Consider the following 24499-nt stretch of genomic DNA (forward strand, 5'->3'; position numbering starts at 1 on the left):
AGGCACAAGGTTTGTGGACTCAGGAGGAGTCCACTCTTTCAATCAATATTTTGGAACTGCAGGCTATCCCAGTTTATCAGATTCCAATCAGATAATATAACTATGGTCGCCTACTTCAACCATCAAGGAGGAACAAGGTGTTCCTTAGCGATGAGGGAGGTGTCCTAAATCTTAGAATGGGAAGAAGCCCACAATTGTATGCTGTCAGCGATCCACATTCCGGGTGTGGCAACTGGGAAGCAGACTTCCTCGTCAGACGATCCTTTCACCCGGGGGAATGGTCACTCCTCCCTGAGGTGTTTGCAGAGATTTGCAGCAGATGGGGGATGCCGGAGATAGATATCTTGGCCTCTCGTCTCAATGCCAAACTTCCCAGGTACAGGTTGAGATTGAGGGATCCTCAAGCAGAGTTGATAAGCGCTCTAGAGGTTCCATGGAGGTTCAGACTCTTATATCGCTTTCCTCCATTGCCTCTTCTCCCTTGTCTGGTGGCCCACATCAAGCATGAGTAAGCATCAGTGATTCTAATTGCTCCATCCTGACCGCGAAGGACCTGGTGAGAATGTCCCCTTTTCCTCCGTGGAGGTTACCTTGTCGCAGGGACCTGCTGATCAAGTTCCCTTCCTACATCAAAATCTAGATTCTCTGAGGCTGACTGCATGGAGATTTAACACTTAGTTCTAGCCAGGAGAAGATTCTCTGAGCATATCATAGATTCAAGCTCGTAAGCCGGTTACTCGGCGCATCTACCATAAGGTATGGCGTACTTACCTACACTGGTGTGAGGAACGTGGTTTGTCTTGGCATAAAGTAAAAGTTGCCAGAATTTTATCCTTTCTCCAGGATGGTTTGGAGAAGGGTCTATCGGCCAGTTCTCTGAAAGGACAGAGAATAGCTGAGTTTTCGGATGTGCAGTCCTTTAAGGCTCTTCTGACTAGGATCAGACCTGTGTTTAGACCTGTGGCTCCACCTTGGAGCCTCAATCTTGTTTTGCGTTGTTTTTTTCTTTACAGCAGGCTCCTTTTGAGCCCATGCATGTTGTTGACATTAAACTGTTATCTTGGAAGGTTTTATTTAAGCCTTTGGCTGGATTGTCTTTGCCTCCTCCTGGTGGCCAGGTGTTGTATTTCTCAACATTAAGGAATGAAGTTATTGACTCCTCCCTGCTAGGAAAGAAAGGAATTTATCTGGTAAGAACACATGTTTGTTTTGTTATTTTTTATATAAGGTTATCAAGACCTTCATTCAGGCCAGAAAGCCTGTCGCCATGTGTATCTTTCATAAGGTGTTAAAAATCATTTTGTCCTGGTTGGCTAACAAAGGCTACCATTTGAATTCCTTTAGAATTCCTAGGCTTCTTGATTGTTTGCAGGACTGTCTAGACAAGGGTTTATCAGCTAGTTTTTTTAAGGTACTGAACTTTTACATTAGTTATCATAAGAAAGGTAACAACTTTCCTGATATCCAGACTTTTTCTTCAGGGCTTGATCAGAATCAATTAGTGATTTGACCAATTACTCCTGGTTTCTTGAGCCCCTCCATTTGAACCTATGCATGGTTAAAACTTTAATGTTTATTCTGAAGGCTATTTTTCTATTAGCCATTTTTTTGGGCAAAAGAGTTTCTGAGCTTTCAGCTTTATCTTTCCAGAATTCATTTATCAGAACAATCTGTTTTTCTAACAAACTATTATTTTCTTCCCAAAGTAGTATCTACTCATGAATCTTCTTCACAACCTTGATTTAGTAAGAGCATTACAATTCAGTGTTGAAACTACAAAAGAGTTTAGTCCATTAATGTTAATTCTAATAGCTCTTGAACCTTTTATAGACAAGATATGGAAGATGGCTACTTGGTCTTCATTGCACACTTTCAAAAACTGTTTTACCATATATATATGCTCCACCACCACACATGGTTGTCTTTTGGACGTCACTGGTTCGGTGTAAGATCCCAGATATGATGACCTCAAATACTCTCACCATTTGATGAAAGAAAACAAAATGTTTGCTTACCTGATAAAATTAATTTATTTCATGATGGTGAGACTCCAAATGGTCTCCTTACAGAATATTCATTCAGAGATTAGGGTTTGGTCTTTCTTGGCTACTTGGTCTTCATTGCACACTTTCAAAAAAAGTTTTACCATATATATATATATATATATATATATATATATATATATATATGCTCCACCACCACACATGGTGGTCTTGTGGACGTCACTGGTTTGGTGTAAGATCCCAGATATGATGACCTCATATACTCTCAACATTTGATGAAATAAAACAAAATGTTTGCTTACCTGATAAAATGAATTTCTTTCATGATGGTGAGACTCCAAATGGTCTCCTTACAGCATATTCATTCAGACATTCGGGTTTGGTCTTTCTGTCTGATTGAAAGGAATGTTAAAGGAATATTCAATAGTCTCACAGCCTAGAATGCAGTTGTTTCTTCTTTGAAGTAATAATCTGGATGTTGCTATGGAGACGATTACAGATTGCCCTTCGGTCCTAGATTCTTGTATCATAAAATCTTGATAGATTTGTTCATCAACCTTTATTATTTTTTTTAGCTAGGGCACAAATCTTTATAATGTTCGCTTTTTATTGTCATAATGAAGCTTCTTTAGGACAGTTATTCAAGGCATATATTTAAAAAGTGCCATCAGTTACATCTATTTACCTACCGCAAGTAGGTTTTTATTTCCATTTTATTGCTCCATTGACTTCTATGGGGAATATGTTATGGCATGCGCAATATTCTATTTGCGCTAGAAGTAAGCTGTTTGCGCACGTCAGGTTACCGCAAGCTTGATAACTTTTTACTTTCAACTTGTAATACGAGCGCAACCCGATGTGCGCAAAACGTTTACTATTAGCGCTCTAACGAAAATGCTAAATAGCGCTCCACTCGTAATCTGGCCCTAAAAGTTTGAAGAAATTGATTTTTCAGTAAGTATAACTGGTTTATATGAATCCACTTGTAACAATACAAAATATAAAATAGTGTTAATTTTTCAATGTCATGTAATTTTTTTCCCCCCATTTGTTGTTGGAGCAAAGCTGTAGAATTTACTTGTATTTATTGTTTGTTGTATCCATTACTAACCTTCAGTTCTCTATTTTTTTTCACGATAAAAATTATTTAGCAATGTTTGTTATATCCATGATTAACCTTCACAATAAAAATGATCTAACAATGAATTCCAGTGTTCAGTGGTATAAAAATATATTACATTTATTTGTAATATCACATTATTATTATCGGTTATTTGTGCCAACAGATTCCACAGCGCTAACATTGCTTTTAAACTTTTAGCTCTCACACTGTATATTTCTTGAATGATATTTTGTATTTCAACAGAGCTATGAAGAAAAAATTTCTGAAGACCCTCTCAGACAAGTATGCACAAACACCTTAACTTTACTACTGGCTGTTAGCCGAAGTGCACAAAAACAAAGTTTACATGGTGAGGTTGTTTATTTGCATATTTATATTTACTGCAATGATAAAAAGTAAAAATGTCTGTTCCATTTCCAGTCCTTACATAGATATATTTTGAATTACTGTACAAAAAGTAAAATGCTCATTTCAATCACACAAGATAGAAAGATCCTTGTTGTATGTTCCTTTATTAATAGAAAATTAGATATTTAAAGGGATAGTAAACACCAAAAATGTTATTGTTTAAAAAGATAGATAATCCCTATATTTACCACTAGTGGTAAAGCCATGTACACGGACCAAAATGTTTAATGAAAGAAATATACGTATCAATCTATCCCTATATATATCTATCTCTCTGCCCCTATCCCTCTGCCCCTATCCCTCTCTCTCTCTGCCCCTATCCCTCTATTTCTGTCCCTATCCATCTGTCCCTCCCCCCCCCCCCTTAAAAAGCTATCTAACCCCCCTCTTACTATATCCGCCATCTTAGCTACTGGCAACATTTAGTGGTCCCCCCGCACCTCCAAACCCATTTTCTGTAGTGTAGCTACCCCATCCCTACCTGTTCCTTTAAACTCTTTTTAGGGTAGGGCCCTCTCACTCCCTTCTCTCACCCCTCCGCTGCTGAGCCTCCCACACCTTCCGCTGACACCAGCAGAAGATCATTACAGATGGTGACACACACAGTGTCACTGTCTGTAACGATCAGGCATCTGCCCTCATATGTAGCCGGAGCACCGATCGTGCTCCGGCTCCATATGCAGCAGATGCCTGAAGCTTCAGGAGCTCCAACTCTCGGCTGTTACGGAACTGGAGTGCTGGAGCTTCCTGAAGCTGTCTTGCGCTGCAAGCTACGTGCACTGCTTATGACGGTGACGGACGCGTTAGAAACGCGATTATAGTATAGATTCCCCAGTTTTGCATAACCAACACTTTTATAGAAATATACTTTTTACATCTGTAATTACCTTGTATCTAAGCTTTTGCTGACTGCCTCGTTATCTCAGAACCTTTGACAGACTTGCATTTCAGGCATTTATTGCTGAATCTTAAATAACTCCACGTGCATGGGCCCAATGTAATCGATATGAAACACATGAACTAACGCCCTCTAGCTATGAAAAACTGTCAAATGCATTTAAATAAGAGGCGGTCTTCAAGGGCTTAGAAATTAGCATATGACCCTACCTAGGTTTAGCTTTCAACTAAGAATAACTAGAGAGCAAAGTACATTTGATGATAGAAAGTTGTTTAAATCATGAAAGTTTAATTTGGATTTTACTATCCCTTTAAGTGATATTCAGAAATATATACTGAATTACACCATTATTTTGTGCCATTTATTTGGTGTATTATTGATATGTAAAATTATTTTAACATCTCTAAGAATTTCAAATTTTAATACAAAATCACATCTGATTCTAGTTATATGTTGCTGATCCTTCTAGGACTAGGTATAAAACTGTTAAAAGTCTTTGGAATGCCTCTCATGCCAAAATGCCTACTCTTTTTTTTTTTTTTTTCTACCAACATCTGTTTAAAGTTAGTTTGGGCTGTAGCTCTGTTTTTATACCATGCAGAAATAAGTTTTGACTATGCTGTCCAGACTACATATAGCATTTTAGGTCTCCTTTCTGCATGCCACTCAGCATCCAATATTAGTCCCTCAGATCTTTTTGCTGAGGCACTTACTGGGTATTATTGCCCCAAGATAAGAAATCTAATGGCAAGCGCTGAACTGCATGACATTTATTTTCCTTTTGGCATTCCAGATATCAAACAGCCTTATCTTCCTCTACTCAAGCTGCAGGATCCCCCTACACTTTATGAAGATCTGTCTCTTCCTAGTCTAGTTTAAGCAAACCAAAACGCCCTGTGTTTAGCAAGAAGGATTATTTTTATTTTTCTTTCATATAATTGGTGAGAGTCCACGAGCTGTTACATATAGGATACACATTCTCACCAGGAGGAGGCAAAGTTTCCCAAACCTCAAAAGTCTATAAACCCCCCCACACACACACATACCTCCGTTTTAAATGCTGCCTCTGTTGGTGGTGGTTTGAAGCATGATGTGCTTAATTACTTTAGTGAAAGGTGCTTCAGAGCATATTGAAGCCCGGTTCACCTCAGAGTACAGTGCTTGTCAGAGGAAAGTGATGGGAGTTCTGCCTCATGACACCATGTTTTCGCCCAAATCTTTTCATGGGCTCTCTGTAAATTCGGTTTCAGGGATTAATCTTCTGCCTCCCTTTACAGATAGACTTTAAACTCCTCCATTTCCTCTGCTGATATGATTCAGTACTGGTTTGGTTGTCTGCTATTAGTGGACGAGTGTCTATGTGTAAGTATATTTCTTTCATGTAATTGGCAAGAGTCCATGAGCTAGTGACATATAGGATATACAATCCTACCAGGAGGGGCAAAGTCAGGGCGGGACTGGGACCAAAAATAGGCCCGGGCATTTTAAGGCAAAGCAGCCCACATACATACACTCATAAGCACACACACCACACACACTCATACTCATATGCACGCACAGAACACACATGCACACAATATGCATGCACACCGTACACCACACATATACACAATTATATGCATGGACAACATACATGCACACCACTGATGCCCACACTCATAAGCATGCACACCACACATACAGACACACCACACACTCATGCACCCACAACACACACATATGCACTCACACCACACATACTCATATGCACGCAAACCACTCATACACCCACACTCATATACATGCACAACATACATACACCCACGCTCATATGCATACCCTCACACTCATATGTATGCACACACTACACATACACCCACATATGCACACAACACACAGTGCATGCATTAATACCATATATATATATATATATATATATATCTGAAGCGGTTACAGTGGGCACTCTTCGTTCTACAAAAACACATAAAATACCAATGTATGAGATAAAAAAAATTGCAAGTCACATAAAATATAACTAAGCAAAGGACCCATAGGTCACTTGAAACATGCTTGTAACTAGATTATATTTGGTACTCATAATGCAAAGTCTTTTTGATTACTCTCAAACTGGAAAGAGAAGTAAAGGGGTTCCCTCTCTTATACCTAGCCCACAGAGCCCCACTACTTTATATTACAGATATATGTAATGTTATAGAGAGGTCCCCTTTGCCTCACACCCATATATAATATTATGGAGAGGTTCCCCTCTAAGACACACACACCATATCCCCAGTACATTATATAGAGATATATAATATTACGTAGTAGTTCCCTCTTACACACACACTATATCCCCAGTGCATTATACAAAGATATATAATATTATATAGAAGTTCCCTCTGACACACACACTATATCCCCAGTACATTATATAGAGATATATAATATTATGTAGTAGTTCCCTCTGGCACACATACACACACCATATCCCCAGTACATTATATACAGATATATAATATTATGTAGTAGTTCCCTCTGACACACACACACACCATATCTCCAGTGCATTATATACAGATATATAATATTATATAGTAGTTCCCTCTGACACACACACAAACACACACTATATCCCCAGTGCATTATACACAGATATATAATGTTATATAGTAGTTCCCTCTGACACACACAAACACACACCATATCCCCAGTGCATTATACACAGATATATAATATCATATAGAAGTTCCCTCTGACACACACACACCATATCCCCAGTAAATTATATGAAGTCTGATATAATATTATGTAATAGTTCCCTTTTGACACACACACCATATCCCCAGTACATTATATGCAGATATAATATTATTATGTAGTAGTTCCCTCTGACACACACACTGAAGTCCATGGCACCTGTAATCTCCATATGTGCAGCCCACAGCAAAGGAGAGACTCTCAGAGAACACCAGTGACTGCTATTGTACATAGGCAGGCGGCCGGCCCAGCCAGGCCTACCTGGCCTAGTACTACAGGCTGCTTAGGCTGCCTAAGCAGCCTGTAGTACTAGCTAGGCCTGGAAGTTAGGCTATGAATCATATACAGTATATAGAACAGAACAACCTCCAACTACACCAAGTCCAAAGAAAAGGTCTTCTCAGTCTCTCTGAGACCAGAGTGACCTCCTACCTGCCCTGCAGCTGCTGGCCACCTGCTGAGTCGAAGCCTCCTCAAGTCAATCATCATTGCTAGTGGCGCCGGCTGCACTCTAGCCCCCCGGAATGGATGCCCATGGTCTGGACTCGGAGTCACTCTGGAATCTGGAGATGGAGTGACTGACTGGAGTGGAGTCTACTATGGAGGACTCAGGTCAGGGGACCCACCCGGCCCGGCGGCAGCATGTTTCAGGGGCCTCCATACACTGACACCCACATGACACACAGGCTGCTGCTGCCGCAGCACTAGTCTATCTAACAGCCTTGCAGCCTGAGCCTCTCTGTGTCACGTGGACCCAGCACGCGGCATGAGTGTAGTGCAGCCGCGTGCAGGGCATGTGTGTGACTGTGACGTCACTCGAAGTGCGCAGCTCAGCCTCAGAGTCCCAGGCCAGAAGTAGTGACTGTGAGCCTGTACGTGCAGCTCGATACAAATGGGAATTATGTTGTTGTACCACCAGTACTTGTAATTGTTTGTGTGCTGCAGCTTAATACAAAAAAAAATAATTTCTCAAAAAATTTTTTTAAAAAAATTGTATGCCGTGTGTGAGGTTGCAGTGGGCAGGGCTAAACTACCCTGCGGCCTACCGGGCAAATGCCCGGTATGCCCTATGGCCAGTCCGGGCCTGGGCAAAGTTTCCCAAACCTCAAAATGCCTATAAATACACTCCTCACCACACCCACAATTCAGTTTTTACAAACTTTGCCTCCTATGGAGGTGGTGAAGTAAGTTTGTACTAAGATTTATACGTTATGCGCTTCTCAGCATTTTGAAGCCTGATTCTTCTCAGTGTACAGTGAATGTCAGAGGGATGTGAAGGGAGTATCACCTATTGAATGCAGTGGTTTTCATAGGTTCTCTGTTATCGGTCGTAGAGATTCATCTCCTACCTCCCTTTTCAGATCCACGATATACTCTCATATTCCATTACCTCTACTGATAACCGTTTCAGTACTGGTTGGGCTATCTGTTATATTTGGATGAATGTCTTTTGGTAAGTATGTTTTCATTACTTAAGACACTCTCAGCTATAGTTTGGGACTTTATGTATTTGATAAATTTCTAAATATATGTATTGTACTTATATTTGCCATTATTCATGTTTTCAGTATATTTCCTTTTGCAGACTGTCAGTTTCATATCTGGGAAATGCTTTTTTTAGGAAAAATGTATTTCTTACCTGGGGTAAAGTCTCTTTCTCTTGTTAAGTGTGTTCAGTCCACGGGTCATCCATTACTTATGGGATATATTCTCCTTCCCAACAGGAAGTTGCAAGAGGATCACCCAAGCAGAGCTGCTATATAGCTCCTCCCCTCACATGTCATATCCAGTCATTCTCTTGCAACCCTCAACAAAGAAGGAGGTCGCGAGAGGAGCTGGAGTTTTTACTTAACTATTCTTCAATCAAAAGTTTGTTTGTTTTTAAATGGCACCGGAGTGTGCTGTTTTTCTATCTCAGGCAGTATTTGGAAGAAGAAACTGCCGGCGTTTTTTATCTATGATCTTAGCAGGCGTAACTAAGATCCACTGGCTGTTCTCGACATTCTGAGGAGTGGGGTAACTTCAGAAACTGGGAATAGCATGCGGGGTCCTCCGCAAATGAGGTATGTGCAGTACTTTATTTTCTGGGAATGGAATTGACTAAGAAAATACTGCTGTTACCATATGATGTAAGTACAGCCTTATATGCAGTAGTAGCAACTGGTATCAGGCTGATAAATGTATGCGCAGTCGAGTTATATTCTAGGGACTAGAATTTGACTGAGAAAATACTGTTAACACTGAAATAATACTTAAGCCTTCTCTGCAGTGGTAGCGACTGGTAGCAGGCTTAGTGATAGCTTTGCATGACATTGAAAAATGTTTTTTTTTTTTTAATAAAACGTTTACTGGCAGGTTATTCGTTTTTGTGAGGTACTTTGGTGATAAATCGCTTTGGGCATGATTTTTTTCCACATGGCTAACATATTTTTCTGCATGGAAACCGTTATATCAGGGCTCCCACTGTTGTGATTGAAGTGGGAGGGCCCTTGTTTTAGCGCCTTGTTGCGCAGTTAAAATTATAGCACAGTCTTTCTGCTTCTTCCTCCTTGATCCAGGACGTCTCTAGAGAGCTCAGTGGTCTGCAAATTTCATTTGTGAGGGAGGTAATCAGTCACAGCAGATCTGTGACAGTGTGCTGACTGTGATTAAAAACGTTAAATCTTAATTGATATCTGTTTTATCCGTTTTGGATATTGAGGGGTTAATCATCCTTTTGCTACTGGGTGCAATCCTCTGCTAATAATACACTTCTTGTTAAGAATTGTTTAATTATATCTGTATTTTTGAAGCGCTGCAGCGTTTTTTATATTGCTTGTAAACTTATTGAAAGTGATTTCCAAGCTTGTTAGTTTCATTGCTAAGTCTGTTTTAACATGTCTGATTCAGAGGAAACTGTTTGTTCATCATGTTCAAAAGCCATTTTTGATTTGATATTGCTTTGAATAAAAGTCAATCTGTACCTATAAAGAAGCTATAACCAGACAACGAGGGGGAAGTTATGCCGCCTAACTCTCCTCACGTGTCAGTACCTGCGTCTCCTGCTCGGGAGATGCGTGGGATTGAGACACCTAGTACATCTAGGCCCTTACAAATCACTTTACATGATATGGCTAATGTTATGAAAGAAGTATTATATAATATGCCTGAATTAAGGGGCAAACGCGATAGCTCTGGGTTAAGGACAGAGCGCGCTGATGACACGAGAGCCATGTCTGATACTGCGTCACAATTTGCAGAACATGAGGACGGTGAGCTTCATTCTGTCGGTGACGGTTCTGATCCGGGGAGACCGGATTCAGAAATTTAAAATTTTAAATTTAAGCTTGAGAACCTCCGTGTGTTACTAGGGGAGGTATTAGCGGCTCTGAATGATTGCGACACGGTGGCAATTCCAGAGAAATTGTGTAGGTTGGATAGATACTATGCAGTACCGGTGTGTACTGACGTTTTTCCTATACCAAAAAGACTTACAGAAATTATAAGTAAGGAGTGGGATATACCCGGTGTGCCTTTTTCCCCTCCCCCGATAATTAGAAAAATGTTCCCTATAGACGCCACCACACGAGACTTATGGCAGACGGTCCCTAAGGTGGAGGGAGCAGTTTCTACGTTAGCCAATTGTACCACTATCCCGGTGGAGGATAGCTGTGCTTTCTCAGATCCAATGGATAAAAAATTAGAGGGTTATCTTAAGAAAATGTTTGTTCAACAGGGTTTTATATTGCAGCCTCTTGCATGCATTGCGCCTGTCACGGCTGCAGCGGCATTCTGGTTGGAGTCACTGGAAGAGGCGATTCGCACAGAGCCGTTAGATGAGGCCTTGAGCAAAGTTAGAACCCTTAAGCAAGCTAATGCGTTTGTTTCAGATGCTGTAGTACATCTAACCAAACTTACGGCTAAAAATTCCGGATTCGCCATACAGGCGCGCAGAGCGCTCTGGCTTAAATCCTGGTCAGCGGATGTAACTTCCAAGTCTAAACTACTTAACATTCCTTTCAAAGGGCAGACCTTATTCGGGCCCGGCTTGAAGGAAATTATTGCTGACATTATGGGAGGTAAGGGCCACGCCCTTCCTCAGGACAGGGCCAAACGAAAGGCCAAACAGTCTAATTTTCGTGCCTTTCGTAACTTCAAGGCAGGAGCAGCATCGACTTCCTCCGCTCCAAAACAGGAAGGAACTACTGCTCGTTACAGACAAGGTTGGAAAGGCAACCAGTCATGGAACAAGGGCAAGCAGGCCAGAAAGCCTACTCCCGCCCCTAAGACAGCATGAAGTCAGGGCCCCCTATCCAGAGACGGATTTAGTGGGGGGCAGACTTTCTCTCTTTGCCCAGGCTTGGGCAAGAGATGTGCAGGATCCCTGGACGTTAAAGATTATATCTCAGGGATACCTTCTGGACTTCAAAACCTCTCCTCCACAAGGGAGGTTCCATCTTTCGAGGTTATCGACAAACCTAGTAAAGAGAGAGGCATTTCTACAATGTGTACAAGACCTCTTAATCATGGGGGTGATCCACTCAGTTCCGCGATCGGAACAGGGACAAGGATTTTACTCAAATCTATTTGTGGTTCCCAAAAAAGAGGGAACCTTCAGACCAATCTTGGACTTAAAGATCTTAAACAAATTCCTAAGGGTACCATCGTTCAAGATGGAAACCATTCGAACCATCCTACCCATGATCCAAGAGGGTCAATATATGACCACGGTGGACTTAAAGGATGCTTACCTTCATATACCGATTCACAAAGATCATTATCGGTACCTGAGGTTTGCCTTTCTAGACAGGCATTACCAGTTTGTGGCTCTTCCCTTCGGGTTAGCCACGGCCCCGAGAATTTTTACGAAGGTTCTGGGCTCACTTCTGGCGGTACTAAGACCACGAGGCATAGCGGTGGCTCCATACCTAGACGACATTCTGATACAAGCGTCAAGTTTTCAGAATGCAAAGTCTCATACAGAGATAGTTCTAGCATTTCTGAGGTCGCATGGGTGGAAAGTGAACGTGGAAAAGAGTTCTCTGTTACCACTCACAAGGGTTCCTTTTCTAGGGACTCTTATAGATTCTGTAGAGATGAAGATTTACCTGACGGAGTCCAGGTTATCAAAGATTCTCAATGCTTGCCGTGTCCTTCATTCCGTTCCAAGCCCATCAGTAGCTCAGTGCATGGAGGTAATCGGCTTAATGGTCGCGTCAATGGACATAGTGCCATTTGCGCGCCTGCATCTCAGACCGCTGCAACTATGCATGCTCAGTCAATGGAACGGGGATTACTTAGATCTGTCCCCTTTGCTAAATCTGGACCAGGTGACCAGAGATTCGCTTCTCTGGTGGTTGTCACCGGTTCATCTGTCCAAAGGAATGACCTTTCGCAGGCCAGATTGGACGATTGTAACAACGGATGCCAGCCTTCTAGGCTGGGGAGCAGTCTGGAATTCCCTGAAGGCTCAGGGATCGTGGACTCAGGAGGAGAAACTCCTCCCAATAAACATTCTAGAATTAAGAGCAATATTCAATGCTCTTCTAGCTTGGCCTCAGTTAGCAAAGCTGAGGTTCATCAGATTTCAGTCGGACAATATCACGACTGTGGCTTACATCAATCATCAAGGGGGAACCAGGAGTTCCCTAGCGATGTTGGAAGTCTCGAAGATAATTCGCTGGGCAGAGTCTCACTCTCTCAACTGTCAGCGATTCACATCCCAGGCGTAGAGAACTGGGAGGCGGATTTCCTAAGTCGCCAGACTTTTCATCCAGGAGAGTGGGAACTTCACCCGGAGGTATTTGCTCAACTGATTCGTCGTTGGGGCAAACCGGATCTGGATCTCATGGCATCTCGCCAGAACGCGAAGCTTCCTTGTTACGGATCCAGGTCCAGGGACCCGGGAGCGGTGCTGGTAGATGCATTAGCAGCCCCTTGGGTTTTCAACATAGCTTATGTGTTTCCACCATTTCCGTTGCTACCTCGGCTGATTGCCAGGATCAAACAGGAGAGGGCATCGGTAATTCTGATAGCGCCTGCGTGGCCACGCAGGACCTGGTATGCAGACCTAGTGGACATGTCGTCCTGTCCACCATGGTCTCTTCCTCTGAGGCAGGATCTTCTAATTCAGGGTCCTTTCAACCATCCAAACCTAATTTCTCTGAGGCTGACTGCCTGGAAATTGAATGCTTGATTCTATCAAAGCGTGGGTTTTCGGATTCGGTTATTGATACATTAACACAGGCTCGGAAACCTGTGACCAGAAAAATTTACCATAAGATATGGCGTAAATATTTATATTGGTGCGAATCCAAGAGTTACTCATGGAGTAAGGTTAGGATTCCTAGGATATTAGCTTTTCTACAAGAGGGTTTAGAAAAGGGTTTATCCTCTAGTTCGCTAAAGGGACAGATTTCAGCTCTGTCTATTCTTTTACACAAACGTCTGGCAGAGCATCCAGACGTCCAGGCCTTTTGTCAGGCTTTGGCTAGAATTAAAGCTGTTGCTCCTCCGTGGAGCTTAAACTTGGTTCTTAAAGTTCTTCAGGGTGTTCCGTTTGAACCCCTTCATTCCATTGATATTAAGCTTTTATCTTGGAAAGTTTTGTTTTTGATGGCTATTTCCTCGGCTCTAAGAGTCTCTGAGTTATTTGCCTTACATTGTGATTCTCCTTATCTGATCTTTCATTCAGACAAGGTAGTCCTGCGTACTAAACCTGGATTTTTACCTAAGGTTGTTTCTAACAAGAATATCAATCAAGAGATTGTGGTTCCATCATTATGTCCTAATCCTTCTTCAAAGAAGGAACGTCTTTTGCATAATCTAGACGTGGTCCGTGCTCTGAAGTTCTACTTACAGGCAACTAAAGATTTTAGACAAACTTCTTCTCTGTTTGTCGTTTACTCTGGACAGAGGAGAGGTCAAAAGGCTTCGGCTACCTCTCTCTCCTTTTGGCTTCGTAGCATAATACGTTTAGCCTATGAGACTGCTGGACAGCAGCCTCCTGAAAGAATTACAGCTCATTCCACCAGAGCTGTGGCTTCCACCTGGGCCTTTAAGAATGAGGCCTCTGTTGAACAGATTTGCAAGGCTGCAACTTGGTCTTCACTTCATACTTTTTCCAAATTTTACAAATTTGACACTTTCGCTTCTTTGGAGGCTGGTTTTGGGAGAAAGGTTCTACAGGCAGTGGTTCCTTCTGTTTAATGTTACTGCCTTGTCCCTCCCATCATCCGTGTACTTAGCTTTGGTATTGGTATCCCATAAGTAATGGATGACCCGTGGACTGAACACACTTAACAAGAGAAAACATAATTTATGCTTACCTGATAAATTTATTTCTCTTGTAGTGTGTTCAGTCCACGGCCCGCCCTGTCTTTTTCAGGCAGGTTCTAAATTTTAAAATTATAACTCCAGTCACCACTGCACCTTATAGTTTCTCCTTTCTCGTCTTGTTTCGGTCGAATGACTGGATATGACATGTGAGGGGAGGAGCTATATAGCAGCTCTGCTTGGGTGATCCTCTTGCAACTTCCTGTTGGGAAGGAGAATATATCCCATAAGTAATGGATGACCCGTGGACTGAACACACTACAAGAGAAATAAATTTATCAGGTAAGCATAAATTATGTTTTTTCAATTGACTGTCTTTTAAATTCACGGGCAGAATTAGGTTTGCCAGAGTGCAAAATGCTAAAGTTTATTGCGTCATTCTTGGCGCAAGATTTTTTGGTGCAAAGTTACGTTCGTTGATACAAATTTGTCATTTCTGGCGTCTTAGTCGACGCTGAGTCCTTCACAAGGTTGCATCTTCTGTGACGCGAGTGTGTCATTTCCGGACGTTTTTGGCGCCAATTTTTTTTTCTGTTTTTGTTGTGCGTCATACTTGGCGCCAAAGATTTTCATTATTTAAGACCCCATTCCTATATGCCTCTTGCCTTTTTCTCTATCAGATGGCTATGTTGTTTGTATTTTTTCCCATTCCTGAAACTGCCATATAAGGAAATTAATAATTTTGCTTTATATGTTGTTTTTTTCTCTTACATTTGCAAGATGTCTCAATCTGATCCTGTCTCAGAAATCACTGTTGGAACCCTGCTGCCTGATAACAGTTCTACCAAAGCTAAGTACATTTGTTGTAAACTTGTGGAGGTTATATCTCCTGCTGTGGTTTGTAATAGTTGTCATGATAAACTTTTACATGCAGAGAATGTATCCATCAGTAGTAGTTCATTACCTGTTGCTGTTCCCTCAACATCTAATGCACAAGATATACCTGTAAATTTAAAATAATTTATTTCTGATTCTATTCAGAAGGCTTTGTATGCCATCCCGCCTTCTAATAAACGTAAAAGGTCTTTTAAAACTTCTCATAAATGTTAATGAAATTTCAAATGACCAAGAACATGCTGAATTATCCTCCTCTGATGAGGATCTATCTGATTCAGAAGATCCTGCCTCAGATATTGACACTGACAAATCTTCTTATTTATTTAAAATGGAGTATATTCGTTCTTTGTTAAAAGAAGTGTTGATTACATTGGATATGGAGGAAACTAGTCCTCTTGATATTAAAACTAGTAAACTTTAAATTCTGTTTATAAACCTCCTGTGGTTATTCAAGAGGTTTTTCCAGTTCCTGATGCTATTTCTGATATGATTTCTAAGGAATGGAATAGGCCTGGTACTTCTTTTATTCCTTCTTCAAGGTTTAAAAAATGATATCCTTTGCCAGCAGTTACTTTAGAGTTTTGGGAAAAGATCACTAACGTTGATGGGGCTATCTCTACTCTTGCTAAACTTACTACTATTCCTATGATTAGTAGATAGGAAACTTTAATCTTATCTAAGGAAAGCCTATTTATATTCAGGTCATCTTCTCAGGCCTGCTATTTCTTTGGCTGATGTTGCAGCTGCTTCAACTTTTTGGTTGGAAAATTTAGCTCAACAAGTATTGGATCCTGATTTATCTAGCATTGTTCACTTGATTCAACGTGCTAATAATTTTATTTGTGATGCCATTTTTTATATCATCAACATTGATGTTAAATCTATGTCTTTAGCTATTTTAGCTAGAAGAGCTTTGTGGCTTAAATCTTGGAATGCTGATATGAGTACAGATTGCTATCTCTTTCTTTCCAAGGTAATAAGTTATTTGGTTCTCAGTTGGATTCAATAATTTCACTGGGGGGAAGGGAGTTTTTCTTTCATGTAATTAGCAAGAGTCCATGAGCTAGTGACGTATGGGATATACATTCCTACCAGGAGGGGCAAAGTTTCCCAAACCTCAAAATGCCTATAAATACACCCCTCACCACACCCACAAATCAGTTTTACAAACTTTGCCTCCTATGGAGGTGGTGAAGTAAGTTTGTGCTAGATTCTACGTTGATATGCGCTCCGCAGCAGGTTGGAGCCCGGTTTTCCTCTCAGTGTGCAGTGAATTTCAGAGGGATGTGAAGAGAGTATTGCCTATTTGAATTCAATGATCTCCTTCTACGGGGTCTATTTCATAGGTTCTCTGTTATCGGTCGTAGAGATTCATCTCTTACCTCCCTTTTCAGATCGACGATATACTCTTATATATACCATTACCTCTGCTGATTCTCGTTTCAGTACTGGTTTGGCTTTCTACTTCATGTAGATGAGTGTCCTGGGGTAAGTAAGTCTAATTTTTGTGACACTCTAAGCTATGGTTGGGCACTTTTATATAAAGTTCTAAATATATGTGTTTAAACATTTATTTGCCTTGATTCAGGATGTTCAACGTTCCTTATTTCAGACAGTCAGTTTCATATTTGGGATAATGCATATGAATAAATCAATTTTTTTCTTACCTTAAAATTTGACTTTTTTCCCTGTGGGCTGTTAGGCTCGCGGGGGCTGAAAATGCTTCATTTTATTGCGTCATTCTTCCCGCAGACTTTTTTGGCGCAAAAATTTTTTTTCTTTGTTTCCGGCGTCATACGTGTCACCGGAAGTTGCGGCATTTTTTTGACGTTTTTTTGCGCCAAAGGTGTCGCGTTACCGGATGTGGCGTCATTTTTGGCGCCAAAAGCATTTAGGCGCCAAATAATGTGGGCGTCTTTTTTGGCGCTAGAAATTATGGGCGTCACTATTGTCTCCACATTATTTAAGTCTCATTGTTTATTGCTTCTGGTTGCTAGAAGCTTGTTCACTGGCATTTTTTCCCATTCCTGAAACTGTCATTTAAGGAATTTGATCAATTTTGCTTTATATGTTGTTTTTTTCTATTACATATTGCAAGATGTCCCAGATTGACCCTGAGTCAGAAGATACTTCTGGAATATCGCTGCCTGGTGCTGGATCTACCAAAGTTAAGTGTATTTGCTGTAAACTTGTGGTATCTGTTCCTCCAGCTGTTGTTTGTAATGAATGTCATGACAAACTTGTTAATGCAGATAATTTTTCCTTTAGTAATGTTACATTACCTGTTGTTGTTCCATCAACATCTAATGCTCAGAGTGTTCCTGTTAACATAAGAGATTTTGTTTCTAAATCCATTAAGAAGGCTATGTCTGTTATTCCTCCTTCTAGTAAACGTAAAAGGTCCTTTAAAACTTCCAATTTTTCAGATGACTTTTTAAATGAACATCATCATTCTGATTCTGATAATGATTCCTCTGGTTCAGAGGATTCTGTTTCAGAGGTTGATGCTGATAAATCTTTATATTTGTTCAAAATGGAATTTATTCGTTCTTTACTTAAAGAGGTCTTAATTGCATTAGAAATAGAGGATTCTGGTCCTCTTGATACTAAATCTAAACGTTTAAATAAGGTTTTTAAATCTCCTGTAGTTATTCCTGAAGTTTTTCCTGTCCCTGATGCTATTTCTGAAGTAATCTCCAGGGAATGGAATAATTTGGGTAATTCATTTACTCCTTCTAAACGTTTTAAGCAATTATATCCTGTGCCATCTGACAGATTAGAGTTTTGGGACAAAATCCCTAAAGTTGATGGGGCTATCTCTACTCTTGCTAAACGTACTACTATTCCTACGGCAGATAGTACTTCCTTTAAAGATCCTTTAGATAGGAAAATTGAATCCTTTCTAAGAAAAGCTTACTTATGTTCAGGTAATCTTCTTAGACCTGCTATATCTTTAGCGGATGTTGCTGCAGCTTCAACTTTTTGGTTAGAAGCTTTAGCGCAACAAGTAACAGATCATAATTCTCATAGCATTGTTAATCTTCTTCAATATGCTAATAATTTTATTTGTGATGCCATCTTTGATATCATTAGGGTTGATGTCAGGTATATGTCTCTAGCTATTTTAGCTAGAAGAGCTTTATGGCTTAAAACTTGGAATGCTGATATGTCTTCTAAGTCAACTTTGCTTTCCCTTTCTTTCCAGAGTAATAAATTATTTGGTTCACAGTTGGATTCTATTATCTCAACTGTTACTGGAGGAAAAGGAACTTTTTTACCACAGGATAAAAAATCTAAAGGTAAATTTAGGTCTACTAATCGTTTTCGTTCGTTTCGTCACAATAAGGAACAAAAGCCTGATCCTTCACCCTCAGGAGCGGTATCAGTTTGGAAACTATCTCCAGTCTGGAATAAATCCAAGCCTTTTAGAAAACCAAAGCCAGCTCCCAAGTCCTCATGAAGGTGCGGCCCTCGTTCCAGCCCAGCTGGTAGGGGGCAGATTACGATTTTTCAAAGAAATTTGGATCAATTCAATTCACAATCTTTGGATTCAGAACATTGTTTCAGAAGGGTACAGAATTGGCTTCAAGATAAGGCCTCCTGCAAGAAGATTTTTTCTTTCCCGTGTCCCAGTAAATCCAGCGAAGGCTCAAGCATTTCTGAAATGTGTTTCAGATCTAGAGTTGGCTGGAGTAATTTTACCAGTTCCAGTTCTGGAACAGGGGCTGGGGTTTTACTCAAATCTCTTCATTGTACCAAAGAAGGAGAATTCCTTCAGACCAGTTCTGGATTTAAAAATATTGAATCGTTATGTAAGGATACCAACCTTCAAAATGGTAACTATAAGGACTATCCTGCCTTTTGTTCAGCAAGGGCATTATATGTCCACAATAGATTTACAGGATGCATATCTGCATATTCCGATTCATCCAGATCACTATCAGTTTCTGAGATTCTCTTTCCTAAACAAGCATTACCAGTTTGTGGCTCTGTCGTTTGGCCTAGCAACAGCTCCAAGGATTTTTACAAAGGTTCTCGGTGCCCTTCTGTCTGTAATCAGAGAACAGGGTATTGTGGTATTTCCTTATTTGGACGATATCTTGGTACTTGCTCAGTCTTCACTTTTAGCAGAATCTCATACGAATCAACTTGTATCGTTTCTTCGAGAACATGGTTGGAGGATCAATTTACCAAAGAGTTTGTTGATTCCTCAGACAAGGGTAACCTTTTTAGGTTTCCAGATAGATTCAGTGTCCATGACTCTGTCGCTGACAGAAAAAAGACGTCTGAAATTGGTTTCAGCTTGTTGAAACCTTCAGTCTCAATCATTCCCTTCGGTAGCCTTATGCATGTAAATTCTAGGTCTTATGACTGCTGCATCGGACGCGATCCCCTTTGCTCGTTTTCACATGCGACCTCTTCAGCTTTGTATGCTGAACCAGTGGTGCAGGGATTACACAAAGATATCTCAATTGATATCTTTAAAACCGATTGTACGACACTCTGACGTGGTGGACAGATCACCATCGTTTAGTTCAGGGGGCTTCTTTTGTTCTTCCGACCTGGACTGTGATTTCAACAGATGCAAGTCTGACAGGTTGGGGAGCTGTTTGGGGGTCTCTGACAGCACAAGGGGTTTGGGAATCTCAGGAGGTGAGATTACCAATCAATATTTTGGAACTCCATGCAATTTTCAGAGCTCTTCAGTCATGGCCTCTTCTAAAGAGAGAATCGTTCATTTGTTTTCAGACAGACAATGTCACAACTGTGGCATATATCAATCATCAAGGAGGGACTCACAGTCCTCTGGCTATGAAAGAAGTATCTCGATTACTGGTACGGGCGGAATCCAGCTCCTGTCTAATTTCTGCGGTTCATATCCCAGGTATAGACAATTAGGAAGCGGATTATCTCAGTCGCCAAACGTTACACCCGGGCGAATGGTCTCTTCACCCAGAGGTTTTTCTTCAGATTGTTCAAATGTGGGGTCTTCCAGAAATAGATCTGATGGCTTCTCATCTAAACAAGAAACTTCCCAGGTATCTGTCCAGATCCAGGGATCCTCAGGCGGAAGCAGTGGATGCATTGTCACTTCCTTGGAAGTATCATCCTGCCTATATCTTTCCGCTTCTAGTTCTTCTTCCAAGAGTAAATTCCAAGATTCTGAAGGAATGCTCGTTTGTTCTGCTGGTGGCTCCAGCATGGCCTCACAGGTTTTGGTATGCGGATCTTGTCCGGATGGCCTCTTGCCAACCGTGGACTCTTCCGTTAAGACCAGACCTTCTGTCGCAAGGTCCTTTTTTCCATCCGGATCTCAAATCCTTAAATTTGAAGGTATGGAGATTGAACGCTTGATTCTTAGTCAAAGAGGTTTCTCTGACTCTGTGATTAATACTATGTTACAGGCTCGTAAATCTGTATCTAGGAAGATATATTATCGAGTCTGGAAGACTTACATTTCTTGGTGTCTTTCTCATCATTTTTCCTGGCATTCTTTTAGAATTCCGAGAATTTTAAAGTTTCTTCAGGATGGTTTGGATAAAGGTTTGTCTGCAAGTTCCTTGAAAGGACAAATCTCTGCTCTTTCTGTTCTTTTTCACAGAAAGATTGCTAATCCTCCTGATATTAATTGTTTTGTACAAGCTTTGGTTCGTATAAAGCCTGTTATTAAGTCAATTTCTCCAACATAGGTGTGTCCGGTCCACGGCGTCATCCTTACTTGTGGGATATTCTCTTCCCCAACAGGAAATGGCAAAGAGCCCAGCAAAGCTGGTCACATGATCCCTCCTAGGCTCCGCCTACCCCAGTCATTCTCTTTGCCGTTGTACAGGCAACATCTCCACGGAGATGGCTTAGAGTTTTTTAGTGTTTAACTGTAGTTTTTATTATTCAATCAAGAGTTTGTTATTTTGAAATAGTGCTGGTATGTACTATTTACTCAGAAACAGAAAAGAGATGAAGATTTCTGTTTGTATGAGGAAAATGATTTTAGCAACCGTCACTAAAATCCATGGCTGTTCCACACAGGACTGTTGAGAGCAATTAACTTCAGTTGGGGGAACAGTGAGCAGTCTCTTGCTGCTTGAGGTATGACACATTCTAACAAGACGATGTAATGCTGGAAGCTGTCATTTTCCCTCTGGGATCCGGTAAGCCATGTTTATTACGATTGTAAATAAGGGCTTCAAAAAGGGCTTATTAAGACTGTAGACTTTTTTTGGGCTAAATCGATTGATTATTAACACATATTTAGCCTTGAGGAATCATTTTATCTGGGTACTTTGATATAATAATATCGGCAGGCACTGTTTTAGACACCTTATTCTTTAGGGGCTTTCCCAAAGCATAGGCAGAGCCTCATTTTCGCGCCGGTGTTGCGCACTTGTTTTTGAGAGGCATGGCATGCAGTCGCATGTGAGAGGAGCTCTGATACTTAGAAAAGACTTTCTGAAGGCGTCATTTGGTATCGTATTCCCCTTGGGGCTTGGTTGGGTCTCAGCAAAGCAGATACCAGGGACTGTAAAGGGGTTAAAGTTCAAAACGGCTCCGGTTCCGTTATTTTAAGGGTTAAAGCTTCCAAATTTGGTGTGCAATACTTTTAAGGCTTTAAGACACTGTGGTGAAAATTTGGTGAATTTTGAACAATTCCTTCATGTTTTTTCGCATAAACCTAATTTTCGTCCCTTTCGTAGAAACGGACCAGCCCAAAGTGCTACGTCCTCTAAGCAAGAGGGTAATACTTCTCAAGCCAAGCCAGCTTGGAGACCAATGCAAGGCTGGAACAAGGGAAAGCAGGCCAAGAAACCTGCCACTGCTACCAAGACAGCATGAAATGTTGGCCCCCGATCCGGGACCGGATCTGGTGGGGGGCAGACTCTCTCTCTTCGCTCAGGCTTGGGCAAGAGATGTTCTGGATCCTTGGGCGCTAGAAATAGTCTCCCAAGGTTATCTTCTGGAATTCAAGGGACTTCCCCCAAGGGGGAGGTTCCACAGGTCTCAGTTGTCTTCAGACCACATAAAAAGACAGGCATTCTTACATTGTGTAGAAGACCTGTTAAAAATGGGAGTGATTCATCCCGTTCCATTAAGAGAACAAGGGATGGGGTTCTACTCCAATCTGTTTATAGTTCCCAAAAAAGAGGGAACGTTCAGACCAATCTTAGATCTCAAGATCTTAAACAAGTTTCTCAAGGTTCCATCGTTCAAGATGGAAACCATTCGAACTATTCTTCCTTCCATCCAGGTAGGTCAATTCATGACCACGGTGGATTTAAAGGATGCGTATCTACATATTCCTATCCACAAGGAACATCATCGGTTCCTGAGGTTCGCGTTCCTGGACAAACATTACCAGTTCGTGGCGCTTCCTTTCGGATTAGCCACTGCTCCAAGGATTTTCACAAAGGTACTAGGGTCCCTTCTAGCTGTGCTAAGACCAAGGGGCATTGCTGTAGTACCTTATTTGGACGACATTCTGATTCAAGCGTCGTCCCTTCCTCAAGCAAAGGCTCACACGGACATTGTCCTGGCCTTTCTCAGATCTCACGGATGGAAAGTGAACGTGGAAAAGAGTTCTCTATCTCCGTCAACAAGGGTTCCCTTCTTGGGAACAATAATAGACTCCTTAGAAATGAGGATTTTTCTGACAGAGGCCAGAAAAACAAAACTTCTAGACTCTTGTCGGATACTCCATTCCGTTCCTCTTCCTTCCATAGCTCAGTGCATGGAAGTGATCGGGTTGATGGTAGCGGCAATGGACATAGTTCCTTTTGCACGCATTCATCTAAGACCATTACAACTGTGCATGCTCAGTCAGTGGAATGGGGACTATACAGACTTGTCTCCGAAGATACAAGTAAATCAGAGGACCAGAGACTCACTCCGTTGGTGGCTGTCCCTGGACAACCTGTCACGAGGGATGACATTCCGCAGACCAGAGTGGGTCATTGTCACGACCGACGCCAGTCTGATGGGCTGGGGCGCGGTCTGGGGATCCCTGAAAGCTCAGGGTCTTTGGTCTCGGGAAGAATTTCTTCTACCGATAAATATTCTGGAACTGAGAGCGATATTCAATGCTCTCAAGGCTTGGCCTCAGCTAGCGAGGGCCAAGTTCATACGGTTTCAATCAGACAACATGACAACTGTTGCGTACATCAACCATCAGGGGGGAACAAGGAGTTCCCTGGCGATGGAAGAAGTGACCAAAATCATTCTATGGGCGGAGTCTCACTCCTGCCACCTGTCTGCTATCCACATCCCAGGAGTGGAAAATTGGGAAGCGGATTTTCTGAGTCGTCAGACATTGCATCCGGGGGAGTGGGAACTCCATCCGGAAATCTTTGCCCAAGTCACTCAGCTGTGGGGCATTCCAGACATGGATCTGATGGCCTCTCGTCAGAACTTCAAAGTTCCTTGCTACGGGTCCAGATCCAGGGATCCCAAGGCGACTCTAGTGGATGCACTAGTAGCACCTTGGACCTTCAAACTAGCTTATGTGTTCCCGCCGTTTCCTCTCATCCCCAGGCTGGTAGCCAGGATCAATCAGGAGAGGGCGTCGGTGATCTTGATAGCTCCTGCGTGGCCACGCAGGACTTGGTACGCAGATCTGGTGAATATGTCATCGGCTCCTCCTTGGAAGCTACCTTTGAGACGAGACCTTCTTGTTCAGGGTCCGTTCGAACATCCGAATCTGGTTTCACTCCAGCTGACTGCTTGGAGATTGAACGCTTGATCTTATCGAAGCGAGGATTCTCAGATTCTGTTATCGATACTCTTGTTCAGGCCAGAAAGCCTGTAACTAGAAAGATTTACCACAAAATTTGGAAAAAATATATCTGTTGGTGTGAATCTAAAGGATTCCCTTGGGACAAGGTTAAGATTCCTAGGATTCTATCCTTCCTTCAAGAAGGATTGGAAAAAGGATTATCTGCAAGTTCCCTGAAGGGACAGATTTCTGCCTTGTCTGTGTTACTTCACAAAAAGCTGGCCGCTGTGCCAGATGTTCAAGCCTTTGTTCAGGCTCTGGTTAGAATTAAGCCTGTTTACAAACCTTTGACTCCTCCTTGGAGTCTCAATTTAGTTCTTTCAGTTCTTCAGGGGGTTCCGTTTGAACCCTTGCATTCCGTTGATATTAAGTTATTATCTTGGAAAGTTTTGTTTTTAGTTGCAATTTCTTCTGCT

General features: G+C 41.6%; 1 protein-coding gene across 1 annotated transcript in view; it reads left to right on the plus strand.

Moving 5' to 3' along the window:
• The window catches only part of RTTN (rotatin), a 1186344-nt gene that overhangs the window by 987041 nt on the left and 174804 nt on the right, over window positions 1-24499 (plus strand). Inside the window, exon 42 of the mRNA XM_053714873.1 lies at window positions 3370-3475. Within this exon, the coding sequence (XP_053570848.1) occupies window positions 3370-3475 (106 nt within the window). The remainder of the gene's footprint in view (window positions 1-3369; window positions 3476-24499) is intronic.

Source organism: Bombina bombina, chromosome 5, assembly GCF_027579735.1.
Source record: "Bombina bombina isolate aBomBom1 chromosome 5, aBomBom1.pri, whole genome shotgun sequence".
NCBI lineage: Eukaryota > Metazoa > Chordata > Amphibia > Anura > Bombinatoridae > Bombina > Bombina bombina.